This window comes from Astyanax mexicanus, chromosome 16 (assembly GCF_023375975.1).
Source record: "Astyanax mexicanus isolate ESR-SI-001 chromosome 16, AstMex3_surface, whole genome shotgun sequence".
Lineage (NCBI taxonomy): Eukaryota > Metazoa > Chordata > Actinopteri > Characiformes > Acestrorhamphidae > Astyanax > Astyanax mexicanus.
Window position 1 is genome coordinate 36,573,840 of NC_064423.1, and position 16,147 is coordinate 36,589,986.

Consider the following 16,147-nt stretch of genomic DNA (forward strand, 5'->3'; position numbering starts at 1 on the left):
CTTACAAGAAATCCTAAGTTGAAATAATTTAACTTAATGTATTAAATTATTATTAAATTATTACTTGTGGTATTCATGTATTTTTGTCACGCCTGGCCCTGTTTCCTGTCTGTCCTCGTGCCTGTGTTGTCCCACGTGACCCGTGCCCCTGTGTTCTGCCTGTGATTTTCCATTACCTCATGTCTCATTTGTAGCTCCACCCCTTCCCCAGGTGTTTCCACTCCCAGTGTGTTTCCTGTTTAGTTAAATAGACTTCCTCTGTCACCTGTCCTGGTCGGTCTTTGCACTGTCCCCCGTTGTCTGTCTCTCTGCGTTTTTCTGTCTCTCTCTGCGTTTTCTTAGCCTCTCCGTGTTTCATTTGTCATTGCCCTAGGTCCTTGTTTAGTGTTTATCTCTGTTTGTTTCTAGTTCCCTAGTTTACTCCCTGTTTAGTTATTCTTATTATCTCTTGTTTGTTTTATTTATGTTCTCTAGTCTCCCTAGTTTATTTTGGTTTGTTTCGCTGTTCTTTGTTTATTTGTTTATTTATATTTATTTAATAAATTCACCTTACCTGTGTTTACGTCCGCCTCCTCGTCTCTCTGCCTGGGTCTAATCCTGACAAAAAGACCGACCAAATGGACGTAAACCAGTGGTATGCTGCTCGGAAGGCGGACCTGGAGTATCTCCGCCTCCTCGCCGAGCAAATCCGGGGAGATGACCCGCTCCCAGCGCCTTTCCTCGGGTTGGAGCCCGTCAGCCCAGCTGCAGTGGCGCCCACCGAGACCCACGAGGGGAGCCCGTTGACTGGCTCCAGGATGGCGATCCGCCATGCTCCATTCGGGACTCCGGCGTTGGAATCCCCGAGGCCCCAAGGACGCCGCAGGCCTCGGGGTAGACGTTTTAAGGGGTCCCGCCAGCCGGAGGAGGAGCCCGTTTCCGGGGAGGATTTTCTTGGGGGGGCGCTAGGGCTGTGTGCGGTCAGCCTCGATCCTCGCCCCGACGAGGACGGGGGTGGCATGGATGCAGGCTGTGAGGAGTCCTATTCCTGGGACTACTCCGATCTCCTCACACCTGCATCCAGTGAAGAGGAGTTTGAGGACTGCCCTCCTGCACCAGCCCGCCAGCCGCTCCTTCCTCCCGCGGTAGCTGCCGATCCGCGCTCTGTGTCTTTCGCGGTGGCAGCCGAACCGCAGCCCGTGATTCCCGCGGTGGCAGTGGAATCGCGCTCCGAGACCCCCTGCGCGGCGAGCCAGCCGCGGGCAAAGACTTTCCCCGCGTTCCTCACGCCGGACTCTGCACGAGAGAGCAGGAATCCAGTCCGGGTTTTTACTTCACCCGCAGCTTCGGGCTCCAGTGCTGCAGCGGATCTCTTCATGCCACGCCCCGTGAAGCACGCGTCTGAGGCGCTGCACCCCATGATACAAGCGGCGGCCGCGCCGCTCTCCGAGATTTCAGCGGCGGCCGCGCCGCTCTCCGAGATTTCAGCGGTGGCCGCGCCGCTCTTCGAGACTTTAGCGGCGGCCACGCCGCTCTCCCAGACTGCAGCGGCGGCAGCGCCGCTCTCCGAGATTTCAGCGGCGGCCGCGCCGCTCTCCGAGATTTCAGCGGCGGCCGCGCCGCTCCCCGAGACTTCAGCGGTGGCCGCGCCGCGCTCGCAGACTGCAGCGGCGGCCGCGCCGCTCTCCGAGACTTCAGCGGCGGCCGCGCCGCTCTCCCAAGCCCCAGCAGTCCCAGCTGCTCCAGCTCCAGCTCAAGCACCTGCAGCTCCCAGAACTATGTTTGTTCCAAGGCCCCGTATTTCCAGGCCTGCTCCAAGGCCTCCTGACTTTGCCCCCAGTTATGTGCCCAGGCTGTCCCCACAGACTTTTGCCAGTCCTGGGCACCCACCTATGTTTTTGGTTCCCCTGTCTCTCCCTGTCCTGGTCCCTGTATCTGTGAGTGTTCCAGTTCCTGTCCCCGGTGGTTTCTCTGTTCCTGTCCCTGTTACTGTGTTTGTTTCCGTCCCCGTCAATGTTCTTGTCCCTGTTCCCATGTCCGGTCCCGTCCAGTCTCAGTCACCTGTCCAGTTCCCCGTCCAGTCTCAGTCACCCGTCCAGTTCCCCGTCCAGTCTCAGTCACCCGTCCAGTTCCCCGTCCAGTCTCAGTCACCCGTCCAGTTCCCCGTCCAGTCTCAGTCACCCGTCCAGTTCCCCGTCCAGTCTCAGTCACCCGTCCAGTTCCCCGTCCAGTCTCAGTCACCCGTCCAGTTCCCCGTCCAGTCTCCGTCACCCGTCCAGTCTCAGTCACCCGTCCAGTTCCCCGTCCAGTCTCAGTCTCCTGTCCATTTCCCCGTCCAGTCTCCGTCTCATGTCCAGTCTCCGTCACCTGTCCAGTTCCCCGTCCAGTCTCTGTCTCCTGTCCAGTTCCCCGTCCAGTCTCCGTCGCCTGTCCAGTTCCCTGTCCGGTCTCCCGTTCGGTCTCCTGTTTTCCCCGGCCTCTCCCTGCCGCCAGCCCCCGGGGTTTGTTTTTACGCGCCTCGGGAGCTGCGCGTTTAGGGGGAGGTTTCTGTCACGCCTGGCCCTGTTTCCTGTCTGTCCTCGTGCCTGTGTTGTCCCACGTGACCCGTGACCCTGTGTTCTGCCTGTGATTTTCCATTACCTCATGTCTCATTTGTAGCTCCACCCCTTCCCCAGGTGTTTCCACTCCCAGTGTGTTTCCTGTTTAGTTAAATAGACTTCCTCTGTCACCTGTCCTGGTCGGTCTTTGCACTGTCCCCCGTTGTCTGTCTCTCTGCGTTTTTCTGTCTCTCTCTGCGTTTTCTTAGCCTCTCCGTGTTTCATTTGTCATTGCCCTAGGTCCTTGTTTAGTGTTTATCTCTGTTTGTTTCTAGTTCCCTAGTTTACTCCCTGTTTAGTTATTCTTATTATCTCTTGTTTGTTTTATTTATGTTCTCTAGTCTCCCTAGTTTATTTTGGTTTGTTTCGCTGTTCTTTGTTTATTTGTTTATTTATATTTATTTAATAAATTCACCTTACCTGTGTTTACGTCCGCCTCCTCGTCTCTCTGCCTGGGTCTAATCCTGACAATTTTTTGTGTTTTATTCATTTCTATTTGTGTTTGCAATGTGGAAATGTATGTTGTGAATTAAAATTTTTAACTAATTGGTCATTCATTATTAAGTGAAACTTTTTGTTTTATGAAATCTCTTATTTTTACGTTTTATCGAATAAATTTTTCAGTAGAGTACTCGATTATTAAAATAATTAATAGTTGCAGTCCTAATTAAAACATTCAATACCTGTCTAACTAAAGCTCATTCATGTATGTGTTTGTGTGTGTGTGTGTGTGTGTGTGTATATGTGTGTGTGTGTGTGTGTGTGTGTTGCAGGATCTCTTCAGCAAGTCTGACCCATTCCTGGAGATTTACCGGGTCAATGATGACGGAACAGAACAGCTTGTGCACCGGACTGAAGTGAATGGAGCTGCCTGCTTTTTCTCGCTGCTTGAGTCATAAATAAAAAAGAAAAGAAAAAAATATCATAATTTCACCATTTCACCAAAAATATTTTTATTTTTATCTTTTTTTGGATTCCAACATTTTACAGCCTCAGACACAAACTTCTTAACCCTTAGAACCCCACTGACACAAATTGCGTCCAAAATCGTGCATTGTTTAATTACAAAGCTTAATTACTCAGGAATGCGTCAACGCACCAACATGATTCATACATTCATAGCACCGACCTCACGCTGAACTGACAATTTATTAATCCCGAAGGAAATTTAGCAGCCAGTAGCAGTTACACAACACAGTAGAAACAAACTATAAGTGTAGTACAATGCGAGAGCACATTGAGGGATATAAGACTCTAAACTATAAAATTCTAAACTAAGACTTACAAATAAATACATAAATGTATAAATACAAAAAAACTATAGAAAGTGTGGGAGTAATCAGTCGTAGATATGAGGTAGTGCAGTAAAAGAATAAATTAAGTATAGGAGGTATCAGCAGATATGACAATATTAAACATAAACATGTGCAAGTATTGTATTTAAGTTAGGTGCGTAGTGTAGTGTCCAGGGGTGCAAATGTACAGGATAACGCTGTTTACTGTTTCAAAACACCATAATCTGCGTGTTTACTTTCACTGTCACTCTCATGACGTCATTGCTGGTGCTGATTCGTCAAAAATAAACAAATACATAAATTATAAAACATAAAACTTTTTTCAGCTGTTTATTTGTTTATCAATGCTGAGTTATGGAGGCTAGTCCAGCAAGCTATGTATTGAGGCATTCACTACTTTCATCCACGCTTCATTTTCCTCCAAATTGTTTAAACAGCTTCTCTATTATTTTCCTTTTTTTTTCTTTCTTTTTTTTTTTTTTTGCCCGCCACCACCCCCCCCTCTTCGGGGGACTATTAAGACTTCTGGTAACTGAGGTCACTGTGCAGAGGAAGGACATAACGATGTGTATATATACAAAATAAACCAAATAGAAAATAAAAATAGAGGGGAAGAGAAGAGAGAGAGATAATGAAAAAAGGCCAAATGTTCCCACTTTATAATAAGTGTCCCTAAGTACTATGTAGTTACACTGTAACAATCCATGTAACTACAGTGTAACTACTAATGAAGTACACATTGTTACAGATTAACTACAGAGGTACAGGTTATGTAATTACACATGTGTATTAAGGTTAATTTTGACTTGTGTAAGTGCACATGTGTACTAGGGTGAGTGTTCTTAACCAGTGTAATAGTGTGTGTAGTAGACAATAGCTGTTGGATAAGTTTATACTCAACTTATCACACACACTATTACACATGTGTAAGTACACTTGCTCTATGTTTAAGTACATGTGCAAGTATACTCACCCTGGTACACATGTGTACTTACACAAGTCAAAATTAACCTTAATACACATGTGTAATTACATAACCTGTACCTCTGTAGTTAATCTGTAACAATGTGTGCTTCATCAGTAGTTACACTGTAGTTACATGGATTGTTACAGTGTAACTACATAGTACTTAAGGACACTTATTATAAAGTGTGACGTAAGTATGTAAAGACGCGTGATGTGGCCAGAAGAACTCTTGCAGAAAGCGACCTGACAACGCAGTTGAATATCAGGCTTAGCAGGGATGGTCATTCAAGCTTAGTGGTACCATTAAACACTATATTTTATCCATATTCTTCTCCACTCAGAAATGCTTCTGCTTTCAGTTTAAAAACGAAATAATACAGACTGACACTTTAATAGATGCCATTAGAAATTAAAGCACAAATTAAAGTTCTGTTTTAATAATTGTTCTGCTTTCTGCCACAGGTGATCAAGAACAACCTGAACCCGGTCTGGGAGCCGTTTAAAGTCTCCCTGATCTCTCTATGCAGCTGTGATGAGGACAGGAAGTTGAGGGTGAGTATGATATGATTATGAATATATTCATGAAGAGCGAATCAGCGAAAAAAAAATAAAATAAAATAAATAAAGCCCTGCAGTTCATGCATTTAATAGGAGGTTGTCTGTGAAATAAGTTGACTCTGGGTGCCCCCCGCAGTGCCTAGTGTGGGATTATGACTCCAGGGGGAAGCACGACTTCATCGGCGAGTTCTACGCCACGTTTAAAGAGATGCAGAAGGCGTCTGGAGGAAACAAGGTCAGTGAGAGAGCTGCACGCTCGCACGTCTGCGCTGCATGTGCGTCACGGGCCATTTTTCTGGCGGGGAGGCTGGCATGGATGAGAGAAATGCCACGAGTGTGCTGTGTGTGTGTGTGAGAGAGAGTGTGTATTTAAAGGAGTGTGCGGTTTGTGTGTGTGTGTGTTTCATGTGGTGAAAGTGAATTATCAGCAGTGGCCCTGACATGGCTGAGCCTGTCTTTCTTTATTTTCTCTCTCTCTCTCTCTCTCTCTCTCTCTCTCTCTCTCTCTCTCAATCTCTCTCTGTTCCACTGAAGGTCACTTGGGATTGCGTCAATCCAAAGTACAAACTAAAGAAAAAGAACTACAAAAACTCTGGCCTGGTCATCCTCACCGATCTCAAGGTAAGAGCCTCAGGAACTTGTTAAAAAGACCAGCGTCATCAAATTCAGCTTATTCTGCTGTTTCCAGGAAGCTACTTTTTACTCCTCAAACTGTAAAACTAGACACATTCAATATTTAGCTACTATTCATCAGCAAATAACTATGAAAAACACAGTTAAAACTAATGTAAAATAATATGTAATGTATATACAACCAGTATGAACAGCAAAGTTGTTTTATTTTGTATTCTGTTTATTGTGGATGTAAAAGTTGGGTTTGTACACTGATGCGTGTTTAATGTGTTTGATGTGTGTGTAACCATTGGGGTTGTATACACGCTGAGATACATGCATATGGTGCTCCTGCATTGCTAAGATAGCAATGAACGTCTGACCGTTGACTGTTGTCAGAGTTTTAATCAGTCAGTGGCACGCTTGTGTTTTTCATAGCCAGGATAGCCATATGCCATGTGAAAATAGACTACTGGCAGTGTGTAAGATAGCACTGAGCATCACAGCATGCCATAATGTGATGGCAGGGTGTAAGATAGCGGTCCAGCGGTCTAAAGCTCTGCCATTATGATCGGGAGATCGCTGGTTCGAATCTCAGTCATGCAACTTGCCATCAGCTGCCGGAGCCCTGAGAGAGAGCACAGTTGTCTCTTTCCCCTCATCACTCCTAGGGTGATGTTGATCAGCACAAAGCGTCTGTGACCTGATGTATCAGAACCGAGTCGCTGCGCTTTTCTCCAAGCGCTGTGATGCTACTACTAGTTCGAAAAGTGGCGGAGTCTGACTTCACATGTGCTAGTGGAGGCATGTGCTAGTCTTCACCCTCCTGGTGTTGGGGTATTACTAGTGATAGGGGCAGTTCTAATGAGTTGAATGAGTAGGTTGGGTAATTGACCTTTTTTCTTTCTTTTTTTTTTTTCTGATTTTCCCCCATTTTCTCCCAATTTGGATATCCAAGTGTCCCACCCCTTTGTGCGTCCCCATCACCGGTGACGCCCGTGACCTTCGGAGGATGCGGACAAGCACACGCCTCCTCCGACACGTGTGAAGTCAGTCACCCCTTTTTCGAGCTGCTGCTGATGAATCATTGCCTGAGCAGCTAGCGCGCTCGGAGGAAAGCACAGCGGCTAGGTTCAGATTCATCAGCTCACAGACGCCTCGTGCCGCTCAGCGCCACCTTAAGTGTGATGGGGAAAGAGCGCCATCTACCCACCCCAGAGGGAGCAGAGCCAATTTTGCTCCCTCTGAGCATCGGCAGCTTGATGGCAAAGCTGCATGAGCGGGTGTTCGAACCTGCGACCTGTAAATGACCTTTTAAATTGGGGAAAAAATGGGATACAAATTTGAAATAATCTTACATTATAAATGAATAATGAGGTGATCCAGACTATGACGGAACACATAAGGAATCATGTAGTAACTTAAAAGTGTTAAACAAACCAAAATAAATACTCTGGGAAGCATTTAGGTGCTCTTATCAGGGGAGCTGTGTTTTAACTTGTGTTTTCTAAGGCTGGTAACTCTGATGAACGTATCCTGTGCACCAGAGGAAACTTTTGCTCTTCCTTTTCTGGGGCGGTCCTGATGAGGGCCACTTTTATCATTATAACGTTTCTTATGGTCTTTGCGGTGACTGCACTTGAGGATACTTACAAATTTCTTGATATATTTTTTTTGATTAACTGACCTTAAATACTTCTTAAAGTCTTGTTTCTTTATTTTTATTTAGTTAATGAATGAATGAATTTCAACTTATATAGCGCCTTTCTAGAAACCCAAGGACGCTTTACAATTAACACGTTTTACACACAAACACATTACACATTAACACTCATCCACACACCGGTGAGAAGCGGCAGCCAATAGCGCACAGCGTACTCTCAACCGGAAACGACCGTCCACCTGGAGGACTGCATCGGGCACTACAGCATTTACCCAGGCCAATCCATATCTGGGCACAGTCGTACACACACATTTACACACACACTTTACACATACACACCAGATCAGTTTAGAGTAATCAATTTTTCTGGACAATTTAGAGTATCCAATTTACCTGATCTCCATGTTTTTGGACTGTGGGAGGAAACCGGACTCCCCGGAGGAAACCCACGCAGACACAGGGAGAACATGGAAATTCCACCCAGATAGGGACTTGAACCCAAGACCCCAGTGCTGGGAGGCAAAGGTGCTAACCACTAATGCCATAATATGGATTAGCTCTTGACTGGTACTGTACAATAAATACAATAATTCAGCACGCCTCCCTTAACATCAGTATCGAGAATGATGATATAATAGATAGGATAGGGTTAATAGCGCAGCTGCAGCGGTGTGTAAACAGTAAAGGGAAGATAGTTTTATTAATATGGGAGTGTGTGTTGAGCATCTGAGCCCCAGCAGCAGAGGGGTGGGTGGAGGCTATTGTTCTCAGTGGTGAGCTGTTTAAAAGAGGAGCAGCTTTAATTGACAGAGCTGCTCTGCTCTCCCGTGACCTTGCTGTGCTGATATACTCTTTTCATCCCCTTCATTTGGATTAATTTCAAACCCAAACTGAGCTCATGTGAATGGTTTCTGTGTTCAAACAGTTCTCGTTCAGATTCCACAAGTGTGTGTGTGTGTGTGTGTGTATGTGTGTGTTGGGGGTGTAGAGGTGTCTTTGGTGTTTTTCTCTCTGTGTGAATATAGATGTGTGCGCTGTACTGATACTCTAAATAGAAACGGAGCCCTGAGCCATATCTACCTTAACCTGGGTCTGGATAAAACAGTATTAGTCAAAAGTTTGACACACCTCTTCTCTTTTTATGATTTTCTACATTTTAAATTTAATATTAAAGACAACAAAACTATAAAGATGCACATGCAAAATTATTCCGTAAACAAAAAGTGCCTGGAGGTGCTGAGCCTTCACGCTGTGAAGCTCCAGTTCATCCCAATTAAATCACCTCAAATCACCATCTCAGTTCATCAGGTCTAGATCAGGGGATTACAGTTTTTCTCAGTCAATTTGGTACATTTTTCACATCATGATTTACATTGGCATCGCAACAAGTGCATTTCTCAAAACAAGTAGTGCAAACAGCAAAACTGTCACAGTTTAGCCCGTGTCTGTCTCGTTGTGTCTCCCTCTCCTGGTCTATTGTGCTCCTGCCCCTCTGTTTTCCTGTCATGTGTCCCAGCCATGTGCTATTGTTGTGTTTTTGTCCTTGTCTCCGCCCTAGCCCTGCCCTAGCCATTAGTGCTGTAACCTCTTGTCTCATTTGTAACCCCGCCCCCTTGTTAGCTCCCACAGGTGTCCCTTATGTTTGCCTGTATATAATACCCCATGTGCTCCTTGTTCTGTGTCGTGCTTTGTTTGATCTAGTCCTGTTTCTCTGTCAGAATCTTGTTTAGTTGTGTTTTTGCCCCTTTGAGCCTTTTTGTCTGCAGTGTTCTGGTTTGTTTTCTTTAGTTTATTTATTTGTTTGATTATTTTGTTTGTTTGTTTAAGTCTTTTTCTCATATCCTCATAGTTCATAGTGTTTTGTTTTAGTTACCTTTTCTTTATACTATTTCATATGGTTTTGCTCTTTTGTTTATTTTCTTGTTTAAATGGAAAATAAAACTAACTTGCATTTGCATCCGGCCTCCTCCTCTCCGTTACAAAAACTCAAGTGAAATACCTGCAAAAGCAAATACCTCACTCAGAATTCTTTGTTTTTACTTCAGAAGCAAATATTAATTTCAATCAGTTTGTCAGTGCCATCAAAATGTCTAGTCTGTGTGTCATTGCCTCTGAACAAGGCAGACAAAAAACTTAGTCATGTTGTCAACAATGTACAGTGTAACAGTGTGAGTATATTCTGATGAAAACAAACTTTTGATTTAAATCAAATCAATTAAAACTGTATGTGTTACACTCAAAATACACAAAAAACTTACACAAAACATAGTTAATCATGTCTGTATGTGGGAGACTGACAGCAAGAAATTGCACTGTAATCAAACATTTTGAGTAATATTCTCTTACTGTATTGTTTGCACTGCAATTTGTTGACAAAAAAAATCTGACAGAAATTCAGGAAAGGCAGACAGCTGTTTGGCAGCACTTTATACAAAACACAAAGAAAAAACTACAAAATTATAAACTTACTGTAAACATTCAAAACAACAGACGAGCCGTCAATTGCGCATTGCACAGTTTATTTAGGCCATACTAATTCTCTTAATTAATCATGAGTATGTTTTGAGCGTAATGTAAAATAAACCAATCAGTGTGCCAGTCGCCATTCGCTTTATAAGGCGGGGTTGCTCTTACTTTGGCACGTTTGTGTGTCTTAGTGTGTGTCGTATTTACCTGCACATTCACACTGTGAAGGTACAAAAGCTGGATTTGCACGCTGCAGTGCGTGACTATTGACTTTTGTCAGGGTTTTAATCAGTCAGTGGCACACCTGTGTTTTCTGCCATCAAGATAAAAACACGCCACACATTTAAGTGAACACACCTCACTTCCAGACCACTGCGCCAGACCATCAGTGTAGATTTATTACTAAATTCTGACGCTATTTTAACAGCGCAGGGTGTAAGATAGGGTCCATTGTTCCAAACCTTATATAAAGTTTGCCTTTGCAACAGTTGCTACAAAAGTACAGTTTGTGGCTGAATCTCAGACAGGTCATTTTTTAATGAATGCATCATAAACCCGGCTGTGCAGACTGGCCTGTGGTTCATCCAGACAGATCATGATGTTCCTTCTGAGTCTTTTCTCTCTCTCTCTCTCTTTCTCTGCAGCTCCACAGACTCTACTCCTTCCTGGACTACATCATGGGAGGATGCCAAATACATTTCACAGTAAGTCTGAATAGCAGAACACCTCAACACCTCAACACAAACCTCCCCTCACATGAACTGAGCCTGTCTCCTGCATGTTAATGAGCTCACCGTCACCGCGCTCCTGCTGGCTGAGCTGATATCTAGTCTTCAGAATGGAAATAGTGTAGTCTGGCTCCAGGTTCAACAGAAACTCTTTATCTCTTTAAAGGTCTTTATCCCGACATGCAGCGGCTCTGTTGATTAAACGTTACAGAACCCGCTCGTTCACGTTTTTCATCATCTTCGCCGGATATCTGTCGTTTTTGGTTTTCCCGTGGCGCGGGAACGCGAATCGGCACTGCGCAAAAAACCTTCAGCTGGAGGCAATTTCTCAAACAAATTAAAATCTGCAGCAGGCCCTCTTATTGCCACTGCTCAATTTATACACGCCCCCTCGAGAAATTAACCTCATAATCAAGATTATTAATAAGGGAATTTTCATCGAGAAAATAATACGCCTGTATTTATTTATAATAAGCTTCCTGTGATGCAACAGCTTGATGCAACACATTATGTTGCTACTGTGGCTCTGCTTAACCTTTGATATGAGAAGGAGATGTTTTAAAGGGGACATATTCTGATAGATAGATAGATAGATAGATAGATAGATAGATAGATAGATAGATAGATAGATAGATAGATAGATAGATAGATAGATAGATAGATAGATAGATAGCAAGGTGCAATGACTGGTTATAAAAGTGATTGATGTGCCATGGAAGTATTAATTTGTATATTTAACTACAAATATAGTCCTGTAAAGTGAATATGTGAATATGTGAATACACAATCATGGGTAAATGTACTTGAATGTAAGTGAGGTTGGGTGGCTCCCTTATTGTGACATCACAAAAAGCAGAATTGTACACAGTACACAGGACGCAGGATTAGACAGGAGACTTCTTCTGAGAGAGGGATCTGTACCTACTGTCTATGGCAAGTCAGCAGATAAGGGGAATGTTAGTCCTTTCAAATAACGAGCTTTGTGCTTTTATTAAAATTTAAACATGAAGAAAATGTTTGTGAATAAGAAATATTCCATTAAAAACATATCATACACATTTTTGTTTGATCAATCAATCAGGCAAGACAATAAAAACAATTAATTTCAATTTAGTTTATGTTTACTGCCATACCGTAATCAGTCAATCAAGCACCCTTTATTTTTGCTTGGAAATACATGAGGTTGACATGAAGGTGACCACCATTTTAATGCAGCTGAGCATTTATAGCTTAAAAGGATAAAAAAAGAAAATTTTAATCAGTTGAAACTGAAAGAAGGAACTTTAAATACATTTATAGTAAACGTGAATGGTGTGTCAGTGTGTCTTCACTATCATAATGACAGGAAAAGTATGTCTTGTGCTGCTCGAAATGCACAAAAAGCATGTACCTTATTAATTCTTATCATACTATTTTAATAATCTCAAAATGAGAAATATTAGATATTTAGATTATTTTGCTGGACTGTCTGTTCAGAAATGGGGTACATTTGGTTCTACAGTGTAATTTATTCAGGCATTATGTAGCATTGGTACTGTGTACCATTAGGTGCAGTAACAATTTGCATTTCTGCATTTTATATTCAGAGACAGGGATAATTGCATGCTGATAAATGGCTCTGCACTTGAGCAAGGTTACATTTCCATATAGTACATTTTGTGCGTTTATTTTTACAGAAGTCCAGATATTTCCCTTAAATAGGTTCCTGAAGGTACACTGAAGCCTTTTAGAGACAGATAGAGACTCTGTGTTTCCTGGAGCGTAGATGGGTTTCCAGCTCTAATGCTCAGCCATTAGGGCCTATTTACTGAGCTGCAGCTCTGAAAACATGACCCATCACTCTCACAGGTGTATCATCACAGCGCCAACAGTGCTTTCTGTGCTGGGGGCTGATAATACTCTGAAATAATAGCTTTTAATAAGAAAAAGAACAATAACATGTTAAAAAGACTTGGAATTATATTATTCCCAGTAAATTACTATATTTCTAATTGGTCCATTTATGATGTAATGTAAAAGGCATTTGACATTTCTGTGGGATACACAAAAATATCAGAAATACACAAAAATTAACATTTTTGTCTAAATACTGAGTATGTTTTTATGCCATTTTTTTATAGCCAAAAACCTGTGCCGCTCTGGGGGCTTTATGTTTTATGTTTTGTTCGCCAGATTTCTATAAAGATGCTTTGAGAAATAAATTGTAAAAAGTGCTATAAAATAAATAGGATTTTATTTGATTCAATACATGTAGGCTAGTCATAATAACTGTATTTTTTTTTTATTATATTGGGATCCAAAAACAATTGTGATAAACAGTGTTTTTGTCATTTTAAGACATTTTGAACAACTAATATTTGTAAATTATAATATAAATGATAATATATTAGCATAATACTGCAATTACCCTCTTTTAAGAGCAGAGAGGAGTTAAAATAACCAGTAACATTTAATAATAAAGTTACATCAATTAACAATGCTTATAACAGTAATGAACTTATTAATTACATTACTAAATGGGTAAATAATGTCTCAGCTAATTATTAACGAACACTAGTTAATTATTATTAGTTAAAAAAATTGAATGATTACTAAATACTTCAATAGTGTCAATTAATAATTAATTGAGATATTCTGTCATAAGTACCAACATTAGTGTGTTAGCTAGCTTGTTGCTAAAGTTAGTTAGCTCATCTCTAGCTTTAGTTCTCTCCCCAGTAACATTAGTGTGTTAGCTAGCTTGTTGCTAAGGTTAATTAGCTCATCTTTAGCTTTAAGTTGTCTCCACTGCAACATTAGTGTGTTAGCTAGCTTGTTGATAAGGTTAGTTAGCTCATCGCTAGCTTTAGTTCTCTCCCCAGTAACATTAGTGAGTTAGCTAGCTTGTTGCTGAGATTAGCTAGCTCATCTCTAGCTTTAGTTCTCTCCCCGGCAACATTAGTGTGTTAGCTAGCTTGTCACTAGCTTTGGTTCTCTCCCTAGAAACATTAGTATGTTAGCTAGCTTGTTGCTAAGGTTAGCTAGCTTGTTGCTAGCTTTAGTTCTTTCCCTAGAAACATTAGCGTGTTAGCTAGCTTGTTGCTAAGGTTAGCTAGCTTGTTACTAGCTTTAGTTCTCTCCCTAGAAACATTAATGTGTTAGCTAGCTTGTTGCTAAGGTTAGCTAGCTTGCTACTAGCTTTATTTCTCTCCCTAGAAACATTAGCATGTTAGCTAGCTTGTTGCTAAGGTTAGCTAGCTTGTCACTAACTTTAGTTCTCTCCCTAGAAACATTAGTGTGTTAGCTAGCTTGTCACTAGCTTTAGTTCTCTCCCTATAAACATTAGTATGTTAGCTAGCTTGTTGCTAAGTTTAGCTAGCTTGTTACTAGCTTTAGTTCTCTCCCTAGAAACATTAGCGTGTTAGCTAGCTTGTTGCTAAGGTTAGCTAGCTTGTTACTAGCTTTAGTTCTCTCCCTAGAAACATTAACGTGTTAGCTAGCTTGTTGCTAAGGTTAGCTAGCTTGCTACTAGCTTTATTTCTCTCCCTAGAAACATTAGCATGTTAGCTAGCTAGCATGTTGCTAAGGTTAGCTAGCTTGTCACTAACTTTAGTTCTCTCCCTAGAAACATTAGTGTGTTAGCTAGCTTGTTGCTAAGGTTAGCCAGCTTGTTACTAGCTTTAGTTCTCTTATGGTAACATTAGTGTGTTAGCTAGCTTGTTACTAGCTTTAGTTCTCTCCCTAGAAACATTAGTGTGTTAGCTAGCTTGTTGCTAAGGTTAGCTAGCTCATCTCTAGCTTTAGTTCTCTCCCTAGAAACATTAGTGTGTTAGCTAGCTTGTTGCTAAGGTTAGCTAGCTTGTCACTAGCTTTAGTTCTCTTATGGTAACATTAGTTTGTTAGCTAGCTTGTTGCTAAGGTTAGCTAGCCTATCACTAGCTTTATTTCTCTCCCTAGTATCATTATTGTATTAGCTAGCTTGTTGCTGAGGTTAGCAAGCTCATCTCTAGCTTTAGTTCTCTCCCCAGTAAGATTAGTGAGTTGGCTAGCTTGTTTGCTAAGGTTAGCTAGCTCGGCACTAGCTTTAGTTCTCTCCCTAGTACCATTATTGTGTTAGCTAGCTTGTTGCTAAGGTTAGTTAGCTCATTGCTAGCTTTAGTTCTCTCCCCAGTAACATTAGTGAGTTGGCTAGCTTGTTGCTAAGGTTAGCTAGCTCGGCACTAGCTTTAGTTCTCTCCCCAGTAACATTAGTGAGTTGGCTAGCTTGTTGCTAAGGTTAGCTAGCTCGGCACTAGCTTTAGTTCTCTCCCCAGTAACATTAGTGAGTTGGCTAGCTTGTTGCTAAGGTAGGCTAGCTCATCTCTAGCTTTAGTTCTCGGCCCCGGAAACATTAGTATGTGAGAAAGCTTGTTGCTGAGGTAAGTTAGCCCGGCACTAGCTTTAGTTCTCTCCCCAGTAACATTAATATGTTAGCTAGTTCGCTGATAACATTAGTTATTTTGCTAGTTTGTGCTTATCTCTCCTTTTTTTCTAAATGTGGTAGAATTTACATTCTGCTGAATGTTTCTTCTTGTCCTGCATACAAATTCACGATGATTCAGATAACCAAAGAGTATAACTCCAGCAATTCGGTGAAAAGAGCACATATAGCTTAACATCAGACTATTAAAAAATAAAATGCACTAATTAAATACTAATCGAAAGCTGGAGTAGCTTGTATTTCCGCTGTTATCCAATCTGTGTGCAGATTTTTGGCAAAGGACGGATTGGATCTGTTTGAATAAATGGTTGATGTTCAGAAACTATAGAAAAAAGGTTCAATTTCTAATGAACTTCACCTCAGACAGAGGACTCGGACTCAATCTCCAAATCCACCTCATTCTGAGACAGAGACAAGACTGTTCCGTTTTTTGACCAGACTCGAGTACTACACCTCTAGTGCATCCTAAGATATTTTTAGATATAAACCACAATAGAAGTTGCTATTGTATATTATTTAGTACATGCTAAAGTATACTGCATGTTGTACAGACAGTAAAACCGTATATCTGATGATGTGCCTTTTTTTCCAGGTTGCCATAGATTTTACAGCATCAAACGGAGACCCCCGCAATAGCTGCTCACTTCACTACATCAACCCGTACCAGCCCAACGAATATCTGAAGGCTTTGATAGCGGTGGGTGAGATCTGCCAGGACTATGACAGGTTAGTGCTGACAGCTGTACAGGGATGAGCTTGTGTGGAAAATGGAAGAGTGTATCGGCCTTTACACTTAATCTGCATCAGAATCTGAATTTGTCAGT

The 16,147-nt window shown here is 42.1% G+C and overlaps 2 protein-coding genes across 2 annotated transcripts in view; both read left to right on the forward strand.

Moving 5' to 3' along the window:
• The window catches only part of rpl13 (ribosomal protein L13), a 127,781-nt gene that overhangs the window by 72,218 nt on the left and 39,416 nt on the right, over window positions 1-16,147 (forward strand). The gene's annotated exons all lie outside the window — the stretch shown is intronic.
• Window positions 1-16,147, forward strand: part of cpne7 (copine VII) — a 108,388-nt gene that overhangs the window by 52,913 nt on the left and 39,328 nt on the right. Inside the window, exons 6-11 of the mRNA XM_022670070.2 lie at window positions 3,350-3,433; window positions 5,300-5,389; window positions 5,532-5,630; window positions 5,930-6,016; window positions 10,781-10,840; window positions 15,916-16,049. Of these exons, the coding sequence (XP_022525791.2) occupies window positions 3,350-3,433; window positions 5,300-5,389; window positions 5,532-5,630; window positions 5,930-6,016; window positions 10,781-10,840; window positions 15,916-16,049 (554 nt within the window). The remainder of the gene's footprint in view (window positions 1-3,349; window positions 3,434-5,299; window positions 5,390-5,531; window positions 5,631-5,929; window positions 6,017-10,780; window positions 10,841-15,915; window positions 16,050-16,147) is intronic.